At 41.9% G+C, this 23,259-nt stretch overlaps 1 protein-coding gene across 1 annotated transcript; it reads left to right on the top strand.

Annotated features, from left to right (window-relative positions):
• Positions 1–206: 206 nt before the first annotated feature.
• On the top strand, positions 207–22,996 carry LOC129869084 (phosphorylase b kinase regulatory subunit alpha, skeletal muscle isoform-like). Its single transcript, XM_055943578.1, has 32 exons — positions 207–370; positions 1,563–1,721; positions 2,093–2,140; positions 2,410–2,578; positions 6,980–7,062; positions 7,191–7,271; positions 7,568–7,666; positions 7,805–7,951; positions 8,241–8,294; positions 8,439–8,561; positions 8,683–8,778; positions 8,877–8,984; positions 12,293–12,371; positions 12,680–12,814; positions 13,015–13,124; positions 13,221–13,365; positions 13,476–13,554; positions 15,040–15,110; positions 15,657–15,821; positions 15,973–16,049; positions 16,153–16,298; positions 16,440–16,593; positions 16,900–16,979; positions 17,120–17,198; positions 17,341–17,470; positions 17,706–17,807; positions 17,984–18,087; positions 18,252–18,296; positions 21,310–21,471; positions 21,615–21,668; positions 21,874–22,074; positions 22,372–22,996. The coding sequence occupies exons 1-32, from the start codon at positions 293–295 to the stop codon at positions 22,543–22,545; spliced, it is 3,537 nt and encodes a 1,178-aa protein (XP_055799553.1). The 5' UTR covers positions 207–292; the 3' UTR covers positions 22,546–22,996.
• The last annotated feature ends 263 nt before the right edge of the window (positions 22,997–23,259 follow it).

The raw sequence follows: 23,259 nt of genomic DNA, 5'->3' as shown, positions 1-23,259 counted from the left end.
TATAGTTTATGACAACTCCATCTAATGACATTGTTATGTTGTTCTTTTGAAGATGCTAGTCAACTGTACACTGGGTATAGGCCTACTGCACACAGAAAATCCAGATCAACTGGTCTGTGAGCAGCCATGGGCAGTGTAACAGATACCTTGAGCAGAACGCACCCTCCTAGACTTTGACATTTGCTTCCCTCTCATGTTCTCATCCGATGGTGCAACTACATAACAAGCTGTATTAGAGAGAATGTCAGCGAGGATTGAGGGCTGAAATTCACGCAAAACATCAAGCAACATCATGAGGAGCCGTAGTAACTCTGGGGTGAAACTCGACAATTATGCGCGGATGGTTACGAAAACAATACTTCGTCACCAGGTGAGTGCACTGTGGGCCTATTTATGACAATAGGTTACCCTTGACATGCTGTATGTGTAGTAGCCTACTTAGTTAAACATGTTCAGCTCAAAAAAATAATAATCCCATGACTGACACTTAAAGGGAAACTCCTCTAAAAAACGATATTTTGGTATTGTTTTTCATTAGTCAACTGTTGATACAATCCCAAAATGTGTTTGCATGTCAGCAGTCAAGTTTTCAAGATATTAGCCTCATGAGGGTGTGATCGATGACACTTGGCTTCTAGAAAGTCCAATATCTTGAAAACTTGATTGCTGACATGCAAAACATTTTGAGACTGTATCAACAATGGACTAATGAAAAAAAAAATACCAAAAGATAGTATTTGAGTAGAGCTGTCTTTAAGTCAATCTCAGATCGATTGTCTGGGGCCAAGTTAACCTCCCCTTTCATATAAAAAAGTAATAACCATCATGCTTTTAGGGAAAGAAGATTTTGTAAGTATATTAAACTGCGAGTTTGACCAATTCCAGTCCCCTTGCTTAGTGGGTCTGGGGTATTCCCTGGGATAATTTGTATGCAGAAGGACTGAGAGGCTCAGTTCTAGGGACTTTTTAAAAGGACTTTCAACTCCAAAATGAATTTTTATTGACGTTCTATACTGATCTAAAAAACGACCTCTCCAGAATCCAGATGACGGAAATCTGAGGCCCCGCTAGGCCTAATTACTTACTACTAAACAGAAACTGAAATAACAATTTACAAATATAATTTGTATTTTAAACTGCACTGCTTGCCTGTTGGAATAATTCATAATTTGTCACATCAGTCAACATAAACGGTGGTTACAATTCATTCACTATGACTGGCTGATTGTGTGTAAATGATAGTGGATTTTGATTTACAATCAATTGAAATCATAGGAAGAAATACAATGTCAATGATTATTATTAGTTTGATTATTATTATGATTATAATTGCATGTGAATGCTTGCACATGGGTGATATTGTGTGTAAACATTCATGTTTAGTATGCATATGTACACACCATGTATGTATGTATGTATGTATGTATGTATGTATGTATGTATGTATGTATGTATGTATGTATGTATGTATGTATGTATGTAAGTATGTATGTATGTAATCACCATGTATCTGTGTATGTCCAGTGTTACTGAATGTGATGCTATGTTCCTCTTATGACCAGGATCCGGTGACGGGGCTTCTCCCAAGGGACCCGGAGACCCACCATGCCTGGGTCCGGGACAATGTCTACGGCATCCTGTCTGTGTGGGCCCTCAGCCTGGCCTACCGCAAGAACGCTGACCGAGATGAGGACAAGGCGAAGGCCTACGAGCTGGAACAGGTGGGAGAGCCCTTCCAGTTACCTGTCTGTCTCAAACCAGTATTGTTTTTTTAAAGTTTGAATGGGAGTAACACAAGTGTATATTTTCTAATACCTGGCTGACAGTAACCCCTATAATTATCTTCACGGCTGTCCTTGGCATAGGGCTTTAGCAGCTGTAAATAGACCTAAATTGGTCCGGCCCATGGTAGGTCAGTGTGTGTGTGTGTTGATTTGAATGTGTGTGTGTGTTCCCACATGGAAATGCCAGGGGGCAGGCCATTACGCTGGGGACGGGTTTCAGGTTACTCTGATTCTGCTGGCAGATGGGGGAGGTTGAAGGTCATGGTTGAGCCTGGGTGCTGACTATCTCTCTCTCTATCTCTCCACAGAATGTAGTTAAACTCATGAGGAGCCTGCTGCAGTGTATGATGAGGCAGGTATGCAGGCAAGGATTGTGTCATTCACAGTTGTAATGTGGGCCATTAATCACACTGCAGCTTGCATGCTGTGGTGGTGGTTAATTTCTCATCGAGCAAAGGAAATCAAAGGAAAGGTCACTGTTTGAAATAAACATGTCAATAGATCAACATTCTATATACAGATTACAGAATATGACCTGTGGCTTCTCTTTTAGGATTTTTTTTTTATTGACCTCAAATGAACTGGTCTTAAGTCCTGGTGTTTGTGGTTGTTCCATTTTTCTCAGATTGACAAAGTGGAGAAGTTTAAATACAGCAAGAACAAATCTGACTGCCTGCACGCTAAGTATGATTCCCAGACAACTGCCACGGTGGTGGGAGACGATGAGTGGGGTCACCTGCAGGTGGATGCCACCTCCATATTCCTGCTCTTCCTGGCCCAGATGACTGCATCAGGTAAACTCATACTCCACTGTGTGCCCCAGTGGCGTCGGGATGATTTTAGCAACGGCGTGGACGCATTTCAGCACAGGGTCTGGGGGTCCCCCCCCCCGGGAAAAATGTGTAAACTTGAAAAAGCATTTTCTGCATTTAAAGTTCCAAGTGCAGCAATTTATTTTTTATTTTTTTCAATATCAAATTGTTTCTGGGTAACAATTAAGTATCTTGCTGTCATAGTTTCGCATTAAAATTGTCAAAAAGTTTCTAAAACTGATTTTAGCCCCAAAAACGAATTCAAGCTGTAATTTTGCAAGACTGTCTGGGACTGGTCTGAGTGGGGAGGGGTAGGGCACCAAAGCAGTGCATTAACCACAATGTGGATCAATCCACCAACATAGAGGGGCCTAATGGGAGGGATATGTAATCTGGAAATTAGCTGTTATTGGCAGAGAGGTTTCGAACTCTCTTTGTTATTGGTGTATTAACTTATACCACTTGGTGATGTCACCTGGCAGGCCAATATTTCACCTATGGAAAACCTGCTGATGCGAAAGTCCTGTGTAGATTGAATTTTCAACCAGCAACTATTACATATCACATTATAACATTTTCACACTTTTAAAGTGTTAGTTTCTTCAGCTGTTGTATAAATATGATACAAAACACAGGAAAAACAGACTTGACTGCACAAAGATTGCCATTTTTCCATTCACTATAATTGTGTACCTTGTTTTTGGGCTAACAATGCTTGCAGTACCGCGGTCGGCCTTGAACTTCAATACAGGGGGCAGTCATTCTCCCTGACTTGCACCCAAAGATATTGAAAATGTGTCCGATTCCTGTCATGCCAAATAGTGTCAGCTGACAAATAGTGTTCACCCCCTGCGTCACAATGGGCTGAAACAGGGTCACACAGGGTGTTTTTTGGTAATCTTACAAATCTTCATGGTATCAAAAGTATACACCACACACACACATGGTTTTGGTTCAAATTGAAGGCAACTGTCCCATGTCAGATATTGAGTTAAATGTGTTTAAGTTTGTGTTTACATCTCAATATTACACTTTATATACAGAAGATTAAAACATAAAAAAACACTTGTTTGTTGTTTTTAGGTGTACATGAAGAGGGCTATTCAAAGATGCTCTGTTGGTCAATGTGTTCATTCTGTAGATTTAGTTTAAGTCACATTTTTGTCAGTTGAATAATGATTTAGTGTAGTTATTGTCAACATTTCGAAAACAGTGGGCCATTTTAGTCAACGAAATGCTCTTTCGTTTTAGTCACGTTACATTTTTATTGCCTCATTAACCTATAGTAAACATACATCACTGACTTTCATGTGCACAAACATACATAGCCTTGTCCTACCAGCATATTTTTCGGCAAAGAGGGGGGGTAACTCAAAACACATTAGCTAGATCTCTAACACTAAATATATTACCCACTGCTAGGAGTCATGTAGTAATCTAACAGTAAATGTAATGTCCTAAAAACAAACGATGCAGTTGTAGCCTGCTACTCTATATGCACTTGCAATGGCTGATGCGCAATTGAGCATTTCCTGTCTAAAAGCCATAAAACAAATCCCAGTTGTAAAATAGTTGCCATTAAGCTCAATATTAAATCAAACATGTTCCTTTCCTCTCAACAACTAATTAGCTCACATTTGTTTCTCTTTAAATAAATATGAGCTTGCTCGCGTTGTAGTATTCTCTCCTCAAGCTGTAGTGTACTGTGGAGCTTTTGTAAGGACTGTAAGCCAGACTGTCAATTATCATTACAAGTGATTTAAAGTAGTTTCTTCAAAAGCTATGGATTTCTCCCAATTGCTTTTGAAAATGTTCGAGAATCAGAAGTCTTTTTTTCTCTCCCGGAGCGCACATCCTGTGGCTCGCTCATCACAGCAGCAGGCCCCAGCGAAACAAGCCCCAACAGGCCCAGGGGCAGGGCAGACACTTTCATTACAGGCCTCATGATGATAATGTAGTTTACTGTTTGACCAAATCATGGTTTTAGCAGCCCAAAAAATAGGACGTTTTGAGCGAGGTGACCATGTAATGAATGTTCAGCTCGCACTAATGCGACCAATGATACATTTTACTCACAACCAAGTCAAAAGGTAGCAAAATGCGAGAAAATGGTCGCAGACCGGAGCCCTGCCCCATACCATAGCTATTGTAATCAAAGTTATGTCATAAGTAGTGGTCTGATAGGTTGCAGCAAGCTAACTAAGTAGTATTATCAATCTGTTATTACCTGAGCTTATATGTTGGAATGATGCGCTTTCAGATGTCTCTTGAGGTTGGTAGTATTTTTGCCTGTCAACGTTTCTCCCGTAGAAACGTTGCATTTGGTCTTGTTTGAATCAACACAATAAGTAAAGTGGCTCCAAACGTCGCCTCTTTTTCTACCGGGAGTTTGTGCCACCGGGTTGTTGCCAGATTGGAGAACAATTGGAGGACAGAGAGGTGACTGGAGAATGACCTGTGCTGGGTTTCTCAAAAGCGTTGTAGCACTATGATCATCTTAATTCCATTGAAACTAAATGGACGAAAGATGATATTAGTGCTCAACCTGGTCTCAATGCTACAATGGTTTTGGGAAACCCAGCCCTGGGCATGGTATTTATTTTCTACCCCATTGCAACATTGCAATGAGAAAGCCTTACAATACTGTTAAGTCATGCATTATTTTGATTGGACCAAACAAATAACACTGGAAAGCTCTCAATCTCTAAAATACTGTTGTTAGCAGATACGCTAGTTACCATTGGCTCGCGAAACTACCTCTAAACTTCCTTCATACTGGACACATAGACATAAAAAATGGCATCCATGAGTTCATCTCTCTGGGAAAATTCCAAAGTATGCCTTTAACAAAACACATAATAAGTTCCATGGACTCATTCTGTGTACAATAATAGTGGTTGACATTTTTATGACCACCCCATCTCTACCACACAACATACAATTATCTGTAAGGTTCCTGAATTGAGTAGTGAATTTCAAGCACAGCTTCAACCACAAAGATCAGGGATGTTTTTCAATGCCTTGCAAAGAAAGGCAACGATTGGTGGTTGCGTGTAAAAAAAAAAAAATATATATATATATATACAGTATATATTTTTTAAAGCAGATGCTGAATGTCCCTTTGAGCATGATGAAGTTATTCATTAGGCTTTGGATGGTGTATCAATACACCTAGTCACTAGAAAAATACAGGCGTCATTCCGAGAGGGGTCCAGCTGCGACATCATCTCTCAAAGCCCTACGGCTGTCAACCACTGACACGTCATCTCTCAGGAAAAGTGGGGGTTTCAAAAGGTGCCACTCAAGATGTCGTTTGTTTTATTGTTGCTAGCTAACGTTAGCTACATTAACTCATTAAAAATTAATACATTTTACAAAGTATTATTTATTATTGAAAATTTGAAATAATAATAATTGAAATATCAAGTCATGGTGGTTCTAGTAGTTATGGAATTCCAAGATTCTAGTGTTAAAAGACTACTTTTAAAATTCCCACTTCTCCATATATGGTTCCTTTTGAAATGCCCACTTCTCCTTATGGTCGCTTTTGAATGCCCACTCATTTCAAAACTTTCATACGGCACTGTAAGTTCAGCAGGAACCTGGAATACAATATACAGTACATAGACATAAACAGTCACAAATACAATTTAAATAAGTGGCAACCCTTGACTTTTTCCACATTTTGTTGTGTTTTAAATTTGGAATTTTTGGTCAATGATCTACACAAAATACTCTGTCATGTCAAAGTGGAAGAAAAATTATAACATTTATGCACCTGGATTAATGGGATAGAAAATTATTTGAGGGGGGGGTCAAATAGCCCTCTTGAATATTGGGGGGGGTATGTCCCCCCCTCTTATATGTCAACTGCTCCTATGGTGTGCCCTCTCCTCTCCTCCAGCATTGCTGCAACCTCAATAGATGCAGTCCGGGATAAGTGTAAAGGATGTGAAATGGCTAGCTAGTTAGCGGTGGTGCGAGCTAGCAGCCTTTCAATCGGTTACGTCACTTTCTCTGAAACCTAGAAGTAGTGGTTCCCCTTGCTCTGCAAGAGCCGCGGCTTTTGTGGAGCGATGGGTAACGATGCTTCGTGAGTGACTGTTGTTGATGTGTGCAGAGGGTCCCTGGTTCGCGCCCGGGTCGGGGTGAGGGGACGGTCTAAAGTTATACTGTTACATAAGCACGCGTCCATGCGACATATGGACGTAACCTATGAAAGGATTTTGGAATCTATAGAAATGCATTTATTAATCTCTACATTTGTTTTCGACAAGTACATTCTATTACAGAGACCTTAATGCATACTTTGAAATGATATTATGTGAACTGAAGATGAACATTAAAAAGTTGTTTTTGAATCCTGTCTGCTGTCATTGGCAGGCCTTCACATCGTCTACACTCGGGATGAGGTGGACATCATCCAGAATCTTATGTTCTACATCGAGGCTGCGTATAAAGTGGCAGTATGTAATTTTGTTTGACATGAGGTTGACTTTCAGTGTATTTGCTGAGTGCTACGGTAGTCGCGTGTCTTTGATCTAGAAGTATGGACCAGTTGTTACTCGGTTTGATTTTGTCTTGATTTTCCCAGGATTTTGGAATGTGGGAACGTGGGGACAAGACAAACCAGGGGATCCCAGAGATCAACGTCAGCTCAATCGGCATGGCGAAAGTAAGTTGTCTTTTACGCAACATGTACTGTATATCGATATCTGTCGACTTCTTGGAATTATACTTATGGAACGTGGTTGATGGTACTGAGTAGGCACAAATCACGGACGCCAATAACACTCAGCCAATTATGTTTGACTTTCCATCTTTTCATCAACTAGCAACTTATGATAAATGTGCCCTTTTACTGTGGGTGATACCAATCGGTATTATTTCAGTATCATAGTAATGTGTGCACACTAGCAAAGTGATTGTCATATTGACAACAGCCATCTATTTTCCTCTGCGTGTCTGTAGGCTGCACTTGAGGCCCTGGATGGCCTCAATCTGTTTGGCGCCAAGGGGGGTCATGAATCTGTAGTCCATGCATTAGCTGATGATATTCAGCGCTGCACGGTAAGCCTTGTGATGACCATAGAGAGAGGACAGGAGCCCAAGCTCCCAGTGACATGTTTTCACTCACTTTCTCAAGTCTTTGAAGTAGATATTACTCTCTCACCTCCCCCCTTTCTCTCTCCCTTGTTATATGGTCAGTCGATCCTTAGTTCCATGTTGCCAAGAGCTTCCACGTCCAAAGAGGTGGATGCTGGGGTTCTGTCCATTATCTCGTACCCAGCGTTCGCTGTGGAAGACATTGACATCGTTAATATGACCAAGGAGGAAATCATTTCCAAGTTGCAGGTGAGGTTGTCCTCTACCGTTACATTCAGTGCTGTCCTTGTTTGGAGTTTATCTATTGAATATTTTGTGTTATATATTAGCCTTTTAATAGTCGGGTATTAACTGCCGAGGAGAGTACTGTATATGAAACGTGTGGCGTATTGGAATAGGAAGGTGATGACAGGGCCGGTCAGTGTGGTGTGCCGACATTCTGTCTGTTAGAGCAGAACACTGTAATGATGACTGTAGCATGAGAGCACTGCCCACATGGTCGATGTGTCATTAGCTGTCTCTCTATCTTTCCTCTTAGGGGAGATATGGATGCTGCAGGTTCCTCAGAGATGGACACAAAACCCCCAAAGAGGTGAAAATGATATTTCATATTTATGTTTTGCTTCTTTATGACTGGCCAAGATATCTACCCCCACAGCCTTCTCCCACCCTCAACTGATGAACGGATTCCTTTGTGTATTTTGATATATTGTGTACATGTTCATGTATCCTCCAGGACCCCAGTCGCATGTATTATGAGTCATCTGAGCTGAAGCTCTTTGAGAATATTGAATGTGAGTGGCCACTTTTCTGGACTTACCTCATTCTGGATGGGATCTTCATCAATAGCCCTGAGCAGGTCAGTCAGGGGGGATGTGGACATACAATGGCCAGCGGGTAATGGCTCCATTCGGAGACCGCATCCATTCGGTCTCGTGTGTGGGTTCTATTGTGATCAAGAGTTTGTCCTGTATCATCAGGTGCAAGAATACAGAGATGCCCTGGAGGCTATTATGATCAAACAGAAGGATGGCCTTAGCCTGTTGCCTGAGCTCTATAGTGTCCCTGCAGACAAGGTGAGGGTCACACTCATCTAAATTCATTATCATAATAACTGAGTCCGCTTAGAATATACAGCAGGTAAAATTAGCACTGTGTGTGTTGTTTTATACAGGTAGACGAGGAGTATGTGAATCCCCATTCTGTAGAGAGAGTTCCCATGGGCAAGTTACCTCTGATGTGGGGACAGTCTCTGTACATACTGGGAAACCTGATGGCTGATGTAAGTTAATCTATTCACTGCTTTCGGTAACACTTTATTGGGATAGTCCATCTGTAGATGTTCTACAGACTATCAGTAACAGTTCAACTAACTATCTACTAACCCTAGCTCTAACCCTAACCCTAACCATAACCTTAACCCTTATTCTAAGCTTAAATGTAACCCTTACCCCAACCCTAGCCCGAACTTTAACCCTTATTCTAAGCCTAACCCTAACTGTAACCTTAGCAAGCAGTTGCTTATCAAGTTTGTTGACAGTATGTCCATCTGTAGAGCATCTATGTGACCCTGCTTTCCTTTTAATTACACTACACAGGGTTAGTCAAGAATGTTCATTATTGTTGAAAATGTATCATTATTTCTCCTTGATGGATGAGGTGTTTACAGTACCCAAACAAAATGTAGAGCGCATTGAAATCAAAATGCAACTAACTACTGTGATCAACATTATTATTGCTGCGTTATATGGTACGTAATGCCCTTGTGACTCTCAGCGGTTATTTACTTTCTTTGCAATTAAAGTTTAATTTCTTATTTTTGTGTTGGAGGGGTTAATGGTCCATTTCAAATTCAAAGTTTATAAAAACCTGTACCCGTAGGCTGCCCCCCAAAAATAAAATCATGTTTTTAAGAAATATATACAGATTTTTAATAATAAATACTAAATTCTGTGTCCCATTCCCCGAACCCCACCCAGCCAATATGTCTCCATCCAACCCCCCCCCCACCTCCCACTCCCAGAAACCATGTTTCCCACCCCTCTATCAACTAGGGTTGCTCGTCAGTCAGAGGGTGAATGGCACACATACACAATCCACGTCTCAATTGTCTCAAGGCTTAAAAATCCTTTAACCTGTCTCCTCCCTTCCATCTACACTGATTTGAAGTGGATTTAAAAGTGACATCAATACGGGATCACAGCTTTTACCTGGATTCACCTGGTCGGTCTATGTGATGGAAAGAGCAGGTGTTCTTTTTGTTTTGTACACTCAGCGTATATACAGTATATTGTTTGTATGCATGTGTTGGCCTTTATAGATTGTTTCTTTGTATGGTTTGGGATTTAGCTGAGATGATTATTTACAGAGTCAAGTATATTTGTCCAGGCCTCAGTTGTTCCTTGACTAGCACCATTCATTCTCTCTGTTGATTATTCTGATGTGAGAGCTTCTAGTAACTGTATCCCCTGGTGAATTGGGGGAGGGTGAGGTGATTACCTTCTAAGAGCCAACGTTTTTCACAGCTGTGCTGCCTACCAGCAGTAATCGTCTCTGATTGACTGAGAGATTCAAGGAGCTATCATCGTTAAGTAACATAATAGATGCAAGCATTGAATATTTATATTCATGCACTTCGAAATTAATTTTGTGACTTTGCCCCAGAAGCATTTAACTGCAGGTCACTCCCACGTCATATGGGGGAATGTGCCTGCCTTATTTAGGGGACAAAGTGAACAGTTGGGAGCTGGAGCCAATCTCATCGTAAAATCTTTCCTTGCTGTTAAATACAGTCTGTGAACACATGTTAATGTATTTTTTTGATCATATGTTTATAAATCCCATCATTGGATGGTTCGGTAGTTAGGTTTCCCAAGGGACTCCATAGGCCAGCATAGCGGATCTAAGTTGTAAATAAAGGAAAAATAATTTGCCTGGTAATGTGTATGTGTCTTTCAAATCTTGGAATTCTCTCAAGCCATTACTGTCCATGATATCGGCAAGGGTACAGATTCCACATTACGGAGAGGATGGGGTGTAATGCTAGTACCTGGAAATACACGTTAAGGTTTGGTACGGAGAGGATGGGGTGTAATGCTAGTACCTGGAAATACACGTTAAGGTTTGGTACGGAGAGGATGGGGTGTAATGCTAGTACCTGGAAATACACGTTAAGGTTTGGTACGGAGAGGATGGGGTGTAATGCTAGTACCTGGAAATACACGTTAAGGTTTGGTACGGATAGGGTGTAATGCTAGTACCTGGAAATACACGTTAAGGTTTGGTACGGATAGGGTGTAATGCTAGTACCTGGAAATACACGTTAAGGTTTGGTACGGAGAGGGTGTAATGCTAGTACCTGGAAATACACGTTAAGGTTTGGTACGGATAGGGTGTAATGCTAGTACCTGGAAATACACGTTAAGGTTTGGTACGGATAGGGTGTAATGCTAGTACCTGGAAATACACGTTAAGGTTTGGTACGGAGAGGATGGGGTGTAATGCTAGTACCTGGAAATACACGTTAAGGTTTGGTACGGAGAGGATGGGGTGTAATGCTAGTACCTGGAAATAGACGTTAAGGTTTGGTACGGAGAAGATGGGGTGTAATGCTAGTACCTGGAAATACACGTTAAGGTTTGGTACGGAGAGGATGGGGTGTAATGCTAGTACCTGGAAATACACGTTAAGGTTTGGTACGGAGAGGATGGGGTGTAATGCTAGTACCTGGAAATACACGTTAAGGTTTGGTACGGAGAAGATGGGGTGTAATGCTAGTACCTGGAAATACACGTTAAGGTTTGGTATGGAGAAGATGGGGTGTAATGCTAGTACCTGGAAATACACGTTAAGGTTTGGTACGGCGAGGATGGGGTGTAATGCTAGTACCTGGAAATACACGTTAAGGTTTGGTACGGAGAGGATAGGGTGTAATGCTAGTACCTGGAAATACACGTTAAAGTTTGGTACGGAGAGGATGGGGTGTAATGCTAGTACCTGGAAATACACGTTAAGGTTTGGTACGGAGAAGATGGGGTGTAATGCTAGTACCTGGAAATACACGTTAAGGTTTGATACGGATAGGATGGGGTGTAATGCTAGTACCTGGAAATACACGTTAAGGTTTGGTACGGAGAGGATGGGGTGTAATGCTAGTACCTGGAAATACACGTTAAGGTTTGGTACGGATAGGATGGGGTGTAATGCTAGTACCTGGAAATACACGTTAAGGTTTGGTACGGATAGGATGGGGTGTAATGCTAGTACCTGGAAATACACGTTAAGGTTTGGTACGGAGAAGATGGGGTGTAATGCTAGTACCTGGAAATACACGTTAAGGTTTGGTACGGATAGGATGGGGTGTAATGCTAGTACCTGGAAATACACGTTAAGGTTTGGTACGGATAGGATGGGGTGTAATGCAAGTTTGTTAATTTTATTCAGGCTCGCTTACCTTGCTATTTACATTTTGAAATAGCACTATGGATTTTATCCCAATAGCCGGAAGGGAGAGTAATTGATTATTTCTAATAAATGTATACAACTGAAACTGACTATAGATACTCAATTGATTTCCTTGTCCTTTTTTAGGGTTTTTTAGCCCCAGGAGAGATTGATCCTCTGAACAGACGGTTGTCCACTGTATCCAAACCTGATGTTGTGGTTCAAGGTAAGATGATCACACCAGGCAGTCTGGAAGAAGAGAAGATATATTGACCTCAGCAGGAGAATACACATATTTGTAGTCATAATGTGTACAGTAGGTGACTGTAATAAATTGCAGTACAAAAGATGCCATTTGGAAGAGATTGTGCCTAATTGAGTCTCATAAATCCGCTACAGTGGTTCAAATAATACATTCTCTTGGTGTTAATTGTTTTAAATGACTTATATCATACACTAGAGACTCCTTGAGATTTTGAGGCTCTTCAAACTAGACAAAATTGAAGTGTTCTTTATTGTCTGATTTGCTTTCAGTGTCCATCTTAGCTGAGACGGACCACATCAAACATCTGTTGATGAAACAAGGGATAGATGCTGAGACCTTGGAGGACTTCCATCCTATCAGAGTCCAGCCCTCCAGGGTGTTGAGCCACATCTATGCAAGGCTAGGTGAACTGAACACTACACCTTGAGATGCATTAAAAGGATAAAGATACAGCCTAATGCTTGTGCTAATAGCTTTTGTTGTTCATGATGTTAATTTGACCCCTTGGCTTTAAGAGCCCGTTTATGTGATGTGTAAGCCAGGTTTAGAAATATAATGTGTGCCATGATTGTCCCAATAACTCTTCATCGTGTTGGCCATGCAGGTCGCAACCAGAGACTAGGCCTCACTGGGAGACCATACAGACGCATTGGCATTCTGGGGACATCAAAATTCTACATCATCCGTGACACCGTCTTCTCCTTCACCCCTCAGGTGAGATGAAGCCCTGTCAGGATATGTTGTGTGTTAGCGACCAGCTGTTGATTACACTCAACACTGACATCTCCCTGTCGCTCTTGTTATGTCCAGTTCATTGATCATCAGGAATTCTACTTGGCATTGGACAACCACATGATATTGGAGATGCTGCGTAATGACCTTTCCTACCTGGCTTCCCGCTGGAGAATTACCGGCTGTCCCACGGTCTCCTTCCCTATCTCATCCAATATGCTCAGTGAGTCACTTGACCTGACCACCTTCCCCATCATTACTCTGCAGCCTAATCAAATAGTGTACCGTGCGTAACTTACTCCTGACAATCCACTCTCTGGAACTCTATTGCAGCTGATGACCACGAAGGGGTGGACCCTGCAGTACTAGCCGTTCTGAGAAAACTGCAAGATGGTTATTACGGAGGAGCGAGGTGAGGTGTTCCTGATAGAAGAATGTCTAGTTAGATCATGGGATTGAGTTCCACCGACTGGCCTATTAGAACGATCAACATCAGTGACAAAACCAGAAAAGGACATTTCCTAACGGGAAATGTGTGCGCTTGCTTGTCTTGAGGTATTTATGGTTGTGAAATAGTGGTAGTGGGTGGTGACAGCAGTAGTAGTGGTGGTGGTAGTAGTAATAGGGTTTTCATAGGCTATGTGTGTGTTATAGTGCGTTATTTTAGGGTGGTTGGTAAGTGTGGAGTTATTATAGTGAGCTAGTATAGTCGGCTAGTGTGAGTACTTCAGCTCTGAAAAATGTTTTAGTTTGAACATTCTGGTAGTTCTGTGGAGATGATTTCAGTTTAGAATGTTGAAGCCTTTATTTCGCCGTTGAAATAAATTGGTGACGCAACAAGCTTTATAGGTTATAAAGTGTGAATTAAAGCAAAAAAAGCTGTATTGGAGCAATCTAAGTTGAGTCGGTCTGCACATTTCAACATTGGGTTGGTGTTTGTCGTTGAAACGGATCAAGAGCAGTGGCGAATCTAACATTTGACCTTTGAAGTCTTCGGAGCTTTTATGCAAATGTTGAATGGTTTATAGTTTAAAAAGCACAAATAATATCAACAATCTTTTGATAAGCAGTATAAATTGGGTCAATATGTTGGTTTGGAGTTTGTAGCATAAACGGTTCAAGATCAGGGGCAAATCCAAATCCATCCTATTGTAGCCTATGGAGAGTTTATACTAATATAAAATGGTTGTAGTTGAAAAAGTATAATCAGTATAAAAATTATTTTGACAAGCAATCAATTGTGATTAATTCAGCACATTTTAACATTGGTGTCGTGTCCACATTTACCATTGAAGTCTATGGAGCTTTTATGCAAATGTAAAATGGTTATAGTTGAAAAAGTATACATACAGTAGTATCAACACACTTTTGACAAGCATTGTCAGTTGTGTCCGTCTGTATATTTTAGAATTGGTTTAATGTTTTTACCATAAACAGTTCAAGAACAGTGGCGAATCAAAATATTTTCTGTTGAAGCCTATGGTGCTTTTATGCTCATTTAAAAGGGGTATAGTTCAAGAAGTATACATAGAAAGCTATACACAAGTGCCCTATTCCAGTTTTAAAGTTTGAATGGCGTTTGTGGCTTAAACGGTTAAAGACTAGTTACGACCGGAGTTTTTACCGTTCGAACCAATGACCATTGAAATCCATTGGGAGTTATGCAAACATGGTTGTCGTGTGAAAACTATAAGTAGCATCAAAAAGTTGTTTTCAAGCATACTGAAGACAGTCCGCCTGCACACTTTAATGTTGTTTTGGTGTTGGCCGCTTTTACAGTTTCGGCACTACAGGTGGCAGCGGAAAGCAAATAATACGAGTGTCGGATTTTCAAAGTTGTTCTTGCTTTCAGCAGAAACACCTAATGACATTGGTTGCTCTTCCCCTCCTCATGCAGGGTTCAGACAGGGAAACTGTCCAAGTTCATGAATACTTCCTGTTGCTCTCAACTGTCCTTCATGGACGATGGTGAGCAGGGTGGTGACTACAGTGGTCACCATGACAACCGTGTCTGTGTGGTTACAATGCTGCTGGAGCTCTGCATGGCCTGACAGTGTAATGATGGTAGGGAGATGGGCTAGAGTGGGTAAAGCCTAGGGAAATGACTTTTGTCTCAGGCAAAACGTCGCAAGATCCTAAAGTTCGTCTCTAGGAGAAAATGTCCGCAAAAAAATAGGTTTACCTATTTTCACATTGCCGTAAACCTTTGTCAATACAACAACAACGCCTGTTTTGATTGTGTTACTTCCTTACCCTGTTGTCAATTCCCACACCACTAACCATCTTAAAATCTCCCTACCATCTCGTAAAGGAAACTGAATTCCTGGTTGTCTGTGACCTTTTTTTTCTTACATTTGACATTTCTTCTGTATTACTGGAGTCTTCTTAGCTGACTGATAATAAGTCAGCTAACTGACAGTGTACTGGCTGGCTGCACGTGTCGCTCATTTTGTAAGAATGCTCATAGATTCCTTGAAAGATCATTTACGTGCGCGTGTGTCCCACTCTTTTCAGAGGTGGATGACCTGGCTCAGTATCTGGACCAGTTGCTGTCCATACCGAAGCACAGCGAAAAGATCAGCTCCCACAAAGGCGGTCTGAACCGCTTCCGGGCGTTGGCCAGAAAGACCCGTGAGATGGTCTCACTGGTGCACAAAGCACGGGAGCTCGACATCCACAGTGAGCTGCGTGCCTTCTACTCTATACTCTCTGTCGTTCGTGGAGGACTTTTTTTCCCCTTTTCTTGAAATGTTGTTTCAGATAAACCACACACACACACGGTCACCGTCTAGGTATCATGACAATGTTCCTCTGACCTCTCCCTCCACAGACGTGCACATGTACCTCCCAACCAAACTGTTTCGCTCCCGTCAGCCAAGCCTTCACCTGGTGGATGTAGATGGCAGTGTATGGCATTGTACCTTGTGAATGTCATCTCTGCGGAATTATTAACCAGTATGATGTTGAATCCACACAACACTGAGCTGTGCACCATGTTTCTGTCTCCCAGGGCTCCAATGCCACACCTCCAGCCCAGATGAATCTCCCCAGGGACACGACTGGCGCTATAGACTACCAGGCCCTGGTGCAGGTGCTGAAGCAGACCCAAAACCTTCAGGATCAGGCCGACATCCTCTACATTTTCTTCAAAGACAAGTAAGGACCCATTCTAAACCATAAATTCCCTATACCCAATGAGTGGTTGGTCTTGGTTTTGCTGGTCGATTCATACTAGCTAGGTAGATTTTGTAGAGATGGGCTGATTTGTGTTTGTCTGTGTGTGCGTGTGTGTGTCAGGGGTATGGACTGGGACACTAAGCTGCACGGTAAAGGCTCCACTGTTAGACGGCTGCTGAGCAGTCTGTATGACAAGGCTGGGAACCTGAAACACTGGGGCCTCGTCCGCATGATCTCTGGCATGCTCCGGAAGAAAGTGGAGGAGCTGGATGAGGTATCTATCCACTCACTGCCCATCTCACTGTCACACCACACCATTAATAGGACGGGTTACACTTGAACTTGGTGTCGGAAATTAGCCGCATAACCACAGTGGGACATATTTCAAATCCATTCATAACGGTTTATCCTTCTTACTCATGTTGATTCATGCACGGTTATTTAGGTTAGCCAGCGTACATGGTTGATCAAATCTAAGTTCTTAAATGACAGGAAGGTAGTGCCACGTCTCAGCTGATCAGATATACCATTCCAATGTTTTTTTGACCTCTGAACTTTAGGTGTTTTGCTTTGTTGACAGGCCTGTTCAGATCTGCTGGCCCACCAGAAGCACCTGACAGTGGGTCTCCCCCCTGAGCCAAGGGAGAAGACCATTTCAGCGTGAGCTCACCGTCCTCAAAGCTTCACACACCTGGCACCCTCATGACAGTATTCAGCATATATTTTAGAACGCGACAAAATGGAGACAAGACAGAACCAAGCTCTGCTTTGTGAGTGATGTTGTCATTGTATCCACACAGCCCCATGCCCCCTGACAAGCTGGCAAAGCTAATTGATGTGGCCAGTGAAAATAATCTGACCATCGCCATTCTCACTCAGGTAGGGACGATATGAACGCTCGTTGCTCAGATATTCAAATTATAATTCTGAATGTAATGGTTACTACTAGTCCCAGCGGTATGTTAAGTGTTGATTTATGCCTCAGCGTGCTGTAAACTGGTGTTTGTGTTCCCCCCTGCAGGAGATTATGGTGTTCCTGGCAATGTGTATCCGCACCCAGCCAAAACTCTTCAGTGAGATGTTCCGTCTCAGGATCGGACTGATCATCCAGGTCATGGCTACTGAGCTGGCCCAGTCTCTCAACTGCTCTGGTGCGCTGACATAGCACTAATGCTAGGGTTACAACCTTCAGATTGATCTTAAAGACGGCTCCTTCCCTTATGTTATACAGTATACGATGGCATCACCGCATGAGACGTTTGCGGACAGTCGGGCCCATTTGAAAGCAACCGTCTCTATCATTTCTATGTGATGTGTCTCTTTGAGATGTAAGGTCAGAGGAGGGAACATGGATAAATAAGAGTGTGTGTTCTCTGCGTGTTCCAGGCGAGGAGGCCACTGAGTGTCTGATGAACATGAGCCCTTCCGAGCTAAAGAACCTCCTGCACCACATTCTCAGTGGGAAAGAGTTTGGGCTGATGAAGAGCGGTGAGTGACAATGGCTTCAATCATCGTTGATATTAGTAGCTTACTGGAGAGCTGCTCAAAACCAGCACGTACTGTACGTTTTCTCTGTTTCATCTTAATTGTATTTTGTCAAGTAGCCATTTGGCTGTGGTGTTCTTTATTTTAAGTGGATAATTGTTCCTACTGTATATTTGTAGTGCGTCCGGGCGCAACAGGTACAGACTCCATTGCCATCCAGGATATTTCGCCTAACTCTAAGAGTGTGGGCGGGAGCAAACATCTGAGTAAAGTGAGAAAGCTGGTAAGGACACTATACTGTGTTATGACTGCATACAGAAACGGTAATCATGACAGAGATCCAACAGCCTCCAACTGTATGGCGATCTATGTAATCAATACAGATATACCATTAAAGATGTACGAATGTGCACACTGATAGATTTGCCTTTTACTTGTGTTTTGCAGTCCTTATCAGTGCATTCCCTTGACATCGAGAACATTGAATCAGGGGTGAGTGGCTTGGGTCAGTGAGTACAGAAAGTAGAGATTGAGCATGCACAAGTATGGATATACACGGAGTGTACAAAACATTAGGAACACCTGCTCTTTCCGTGACAGACTGACCAGTTGAATCCCGGTGAAAGCTACCCTTACTGATGTCACCTGTTCAATCCACTTCAATCAGTGTATATGCCGTGAGACAATTGAGACATGGATTGTGTATGTGTGCCTTTCAGAGGGCGAATGGGCAAGACAAAAGATTTAAGTGCCTTTGAACAGGGTATGGCAGTAGGTGCCAGGTCCAATATGATTGCCACCCTTGATAAAGATGCGCAAAAAAGACAGTGTAAATGATATAATGCAAATACTGAGCTATATTGTATGTAAAAAAATATATATTATTTTATACTAATACAATTGCTCAGTGAAAGAGATTTTGTTTTCAATACTCCAGCACCCTCCCCTTGCGAGGATGACGGCACTGAGCCTTTAAAAAAATGTTTTATACGATAAGAGAACACTTAAGGAGGGATCTTCGACCATTCCTCCATACAGAATCTTTCCGGATCCTTGATATCCTTCGACTGCGCTTATGGACTTCCCTCTTCGATTCAAACCCCAGGTTTGAATTTTTTACATAAGCAAATACAAAAGACAACTTAACATTTACACACATTGATGACATCACACTTGCTCAGACCCACATCTTCCCACAGTATCCACACCCAATGTTGTTTCTAATGCTTGTAAGACTCTGCCCCATCTAACTTCAGATCATGTTGTTTGTCTTTTTCTGTGTATTTTCTTTTCAATATTTTAATAATAAAGCATTTGACCCTTCCATTCTCTTAACGTAAACCAGAGGTTTTCAATGGGGTTCAAGTCCGGAGACAGATGGCAATTGCAAAATGTTGATTTTGTGGTCAAAAAACGTCAAGGATCTGGAAAGATTCTGTATGGAGGAATGGTCTGAGATCCCTCCCAAAGTGTTCTCTAATCTCATAAAACATTTTAGAAATATACTCTGTGTCTTTATCCTCACGAGGAGGGTTCGTTCTATAATAATCAAAACAGGGGTGCCAATAATAAGGACCCATTTCTTGTATTACCTGTTGAACAGAATCTCTTTCTCTGAGCAATTATATTAGTATAAAATAATATAATGTCCCTTTTTTTGCAAGCAAAATAGCTCAGTATTTGTATTATTTATTGTATACAGTGTTTTTTGCTCATCTTTATCAAGGGTGCCATTATTTTGTACCTTACTGTATATATGAATATGTACAGAACTTCAGATCATGTTTGTCTTTTTCTGTCTGTATTTTTTCAATATTTTAATAAAGCATTTGATCATTCCATTCTCAGTCAAAGGTTTGGACCCACCTACTCAGTCAAAGGTTTTTCTTTATTTTTACTATTTTTACATTGTAGAATAATAGTGAAGACATCAAAACTATGAAATAACACATATGGAATCATGTAATAACCAAAGTGTTAAACAAATCAAAATATATTTTATATTTGAGATTCATCAAAGTAGCCACCCTTTGCCTTGATGACAGCTTTGCACACTCTTGGCATTCTCTCAACCAGCTTCACAAGGTAGTCACCTGGAATGCATTTCAATTAACAGGTGTGCCTTGTTAAAAGTTAATTTGTGAAATATCTTTCCTTCGTAATGTGTTTGAGACAATCAGTTGTGTTGTGACATGGTAGGGGTGGCTATTTGGTAAAAGACCAAGTCCATATTATGGCAAGAACAGCTCAAATAAGCAAAGAGTAATGACAGTCCATCATTACCTTAAGACATGAAGTTCAGTCAATAAGGACAATTTCTTCAACTGCAGGCGCAAAAACCGGCAAGCGCTATGATGAAACTGGCTCCCATGAGGACCGCCACAGGAAAGGAAGACCCAGAGTTACCTCTGCTGCAGAGGATAAGTTCATTAGAGTTAAAAGCTTCAACATTTGCAGCCCAAATAAAATGCTTCACATACTTCAAGTAACAGACACATCTCAACATCAACTGTTCAGAGGAGACTGCGTGAATCAGGCCTTGATGGTTGTTTGCCTTCCTGAAAAGAACCACTACTAAAAAACACAAATAAGAAGAATAGACTTGATTGGGCCAAGAAACACGAGCAATGGACATTAGACTGGGGGAAATCTGTCCTTTGGTCTGACGAGTCCAAATTTGCGATTTTTGGTTCCAACTGCCGTGAGACGCAGAATAGGTGAATAGATGATCTCCGCATGTGTGGTTCCCACCGTGAAGCATGGAGGAGGAGGTGTGATGGTGTGAGGGTGCTTTGCTGGTGACACTGTCTGTGATTTATTTAGAATTCAAGGCACACTTAACCAGCATGGCTACCACACTATTCTGCAGCGATACACCATCCCATCTGGTTTGCACTTTCTGGGACTATCATTTATTTTTCAACAGGACTATGAACCAAAACACACCTCCAGGCCGTGTAAGGGCTATTTGACCAAGAAGGAAAGGGATGGAGTGCTGCATCAGATGACCTGGCCTCCACAATCACCCAACCTCAACCCAATTGAGATGGTTTGGGATGAGTTGGACCTCAGAGTGAAGGAAAAGTAGCCAACAAGTGGTCAGCATATGTGGTAACTCTTTCAAGACTGTTTGAAAAGCATTCCTCGTGGAGCTGCTTGAGAGTATGCCAAAAGTGTGCAAAGCTGTCATCAAGGCAAAGGGTGGCTACTTTGAAGAATATCAACTATATTTTGATTCAACACTTTTTTTGGTGACTACATGATTCCATATGTGTTATTTCATAGATTTGATGTCTTCACTATTATTTTACAGTGTAGAAAATTGTTAAAAATATTTTAAAAACTTGATTGAGCAGGTGTGTCCAAACTTTTGACTGGTACTGTATATAACTTCTGGGACTACAATACCACAAATATGTATTATGTGATAAACTCAAGTGGTTTTATACGATCTAACAATGAAGAGAAAGCTTAACTATAATTGCTTTCCCCTGGTATGCTCCAGCGGTACAGACTCCCATCCATCGAGTCGTTGCAGAGTGCTACAGAAAAGATGGCAGTGAGAGACAGCCGCCATGGCCAGTGGTTACGTAGGAGACGTCTAGACGGAGCCCTCAACAGAGTCCCTGTTGGCTTCTACCAGAAGGTCTGGTCCATCCTCCAGAAGGTGAGATGCTGTGGGTGACGGGTGCTGGTACTCTTTGCATAGTAGTCCAAACACTTTGTTCTAGCTGGTGCATGTATAATTAGCATCCGTGAAACTTGTTTCTACCTGGTTCATAGTTGTAATTGTCCTACTTTCTTTTTCAGTGTGACGGTCTATCTATTGTGGGGTGCATTCTTCCAGCGTCAACCACAAGAGAGGTACGCCCTAAAAGATCTCCAGGCTGAGCCACATCAACTTCACGTTGCTCTGTGGAATACTCCTTCATCGAAATGATTTCATCTTCCTGTACACATTCAAGCACATGCTCACCACATGCTCACCTCTGAACCAGATTTCAATATCACATCACATGATGCACTGTCTATTTCCTATCCACCTCTCCTGGGGGGTTGTTGATCACAGATGACCCCCGGTGAGATCAAGTTTGCGGTGCACGTGGAGACGGTGCTGAATCGCGTGCCCCAGCCAGAGTACCGCCAGCTGCTGGTGGAGGCCATACTGGTGCTCACCCTGTTGGCCGAGGTGGAGCTGGAGAGCATCGGCAGTGTCATCCATGTAGATAAGATAGTCCACATGGCCAGTGAAATGTTCTACCACGACCAGGTCAGTCAGTGGCCATACGGTAGTCTCACCTCTGCTGGCGAAACAGACCGCTGTTCTTTCAGCATTGATTTTCACAGTGGAACATATTGTTATTTATTTGAGATTGTTTATTGGGCTTGTTATTCATTTACATTTACTATTCTTTTAATATTTATATATTAATTTACTATTTATGTATTTACTACTATTCAGTTACATTTCCTGTAAACCCCCACATGTTAAAGGACAGTAAATAGCACAACGGGCAGTCTTTGCAATGTCATCCTTACATTGTGTCCATATTCCCCTCCTCTGCAGAAAGTGCTGGGGGCTGACGACAACCTTCTGGAGAAAGATCACTCCAACGGGATCTGCAGGCTGCTGTATGACAGCGCCCCTAGTGGCCGCTACGGCACTATGCCCTACCTCTGTAAAGCTGTGTGCACCTACGTCCAGGACTTCTTGCCAAGCGGTGCATGTGCCATCCAATGAGCTTCTATTCGTCTGGGCCCTCCAATTAGCTAACAGCAACACATACTGTAGTAGGGCTCAGAACCTGAGAAAGGCAGATTTTTATCTAGTCACTCGACCTTTTCATCATGGAGGTTCATTTGTTTTGATATATCACATATCCCAGCAAGCCTGTGCCTGACCTGAACAATCGCTGTGAGGGATCCCAGTATTTTAAATACAAAACTTCCTCTGATAATATGGCAGATTATTCTCAGAAAAATGCATGAAGCTAGGTTTCCAGACTCGTTGTTATTCACAGCAGGTAGATGTTTCTTACCATAAAGATGGTGCACTGTGATTCTATGTCAGAGTGAGCGATTGTTGCAATACTAGTGGTAGTGCTGCTTTTGAAAGTGATCATTTTCCCATTGTGTTTTTGTGACAGGTGTACTGTATGGATCTCTGATTAATACAGTGTCGTGGCAATCTTCATCTTGTACACTTTGTGAGTGACAGTGCTTCAAGGCTCTCTCATAGCCAACTCATATGAGCCACTCGGACAATTATTCATGAGCATGAATGATGCTTTAACCTGCCGATGTTAGCTGTCAAGGTGATTATCTGTATATCCAATAGAAACATGCATTGCACATCTAACCAACAAGCTGTCTCTACCAACAAGCTGTCACTGGTGAAAGATACAGAGGCTACAGTGAGCAGCAAGATGAAAACCGCTGCAAAATAACGACATAA

Source organism: Salvelinus fontinalis, chromosome 13, assembly GCF_029448725.1.
Source record: "Salvelinus fontinalis isolate EN_2023a chromosome 13, ASM2944872v1, whole genome shotgun sequence".
NCBI lineage: Eukaryota > Metazoa > Chordata > Actinopteri > Salmoniformes > Salmonidae > Salvelinus > Salvelinus fontinalis.
Note: the sequence above shows the minus strand (reverse complement) of the source record. Positions and strands in the feature narration are given on the sequence as shown.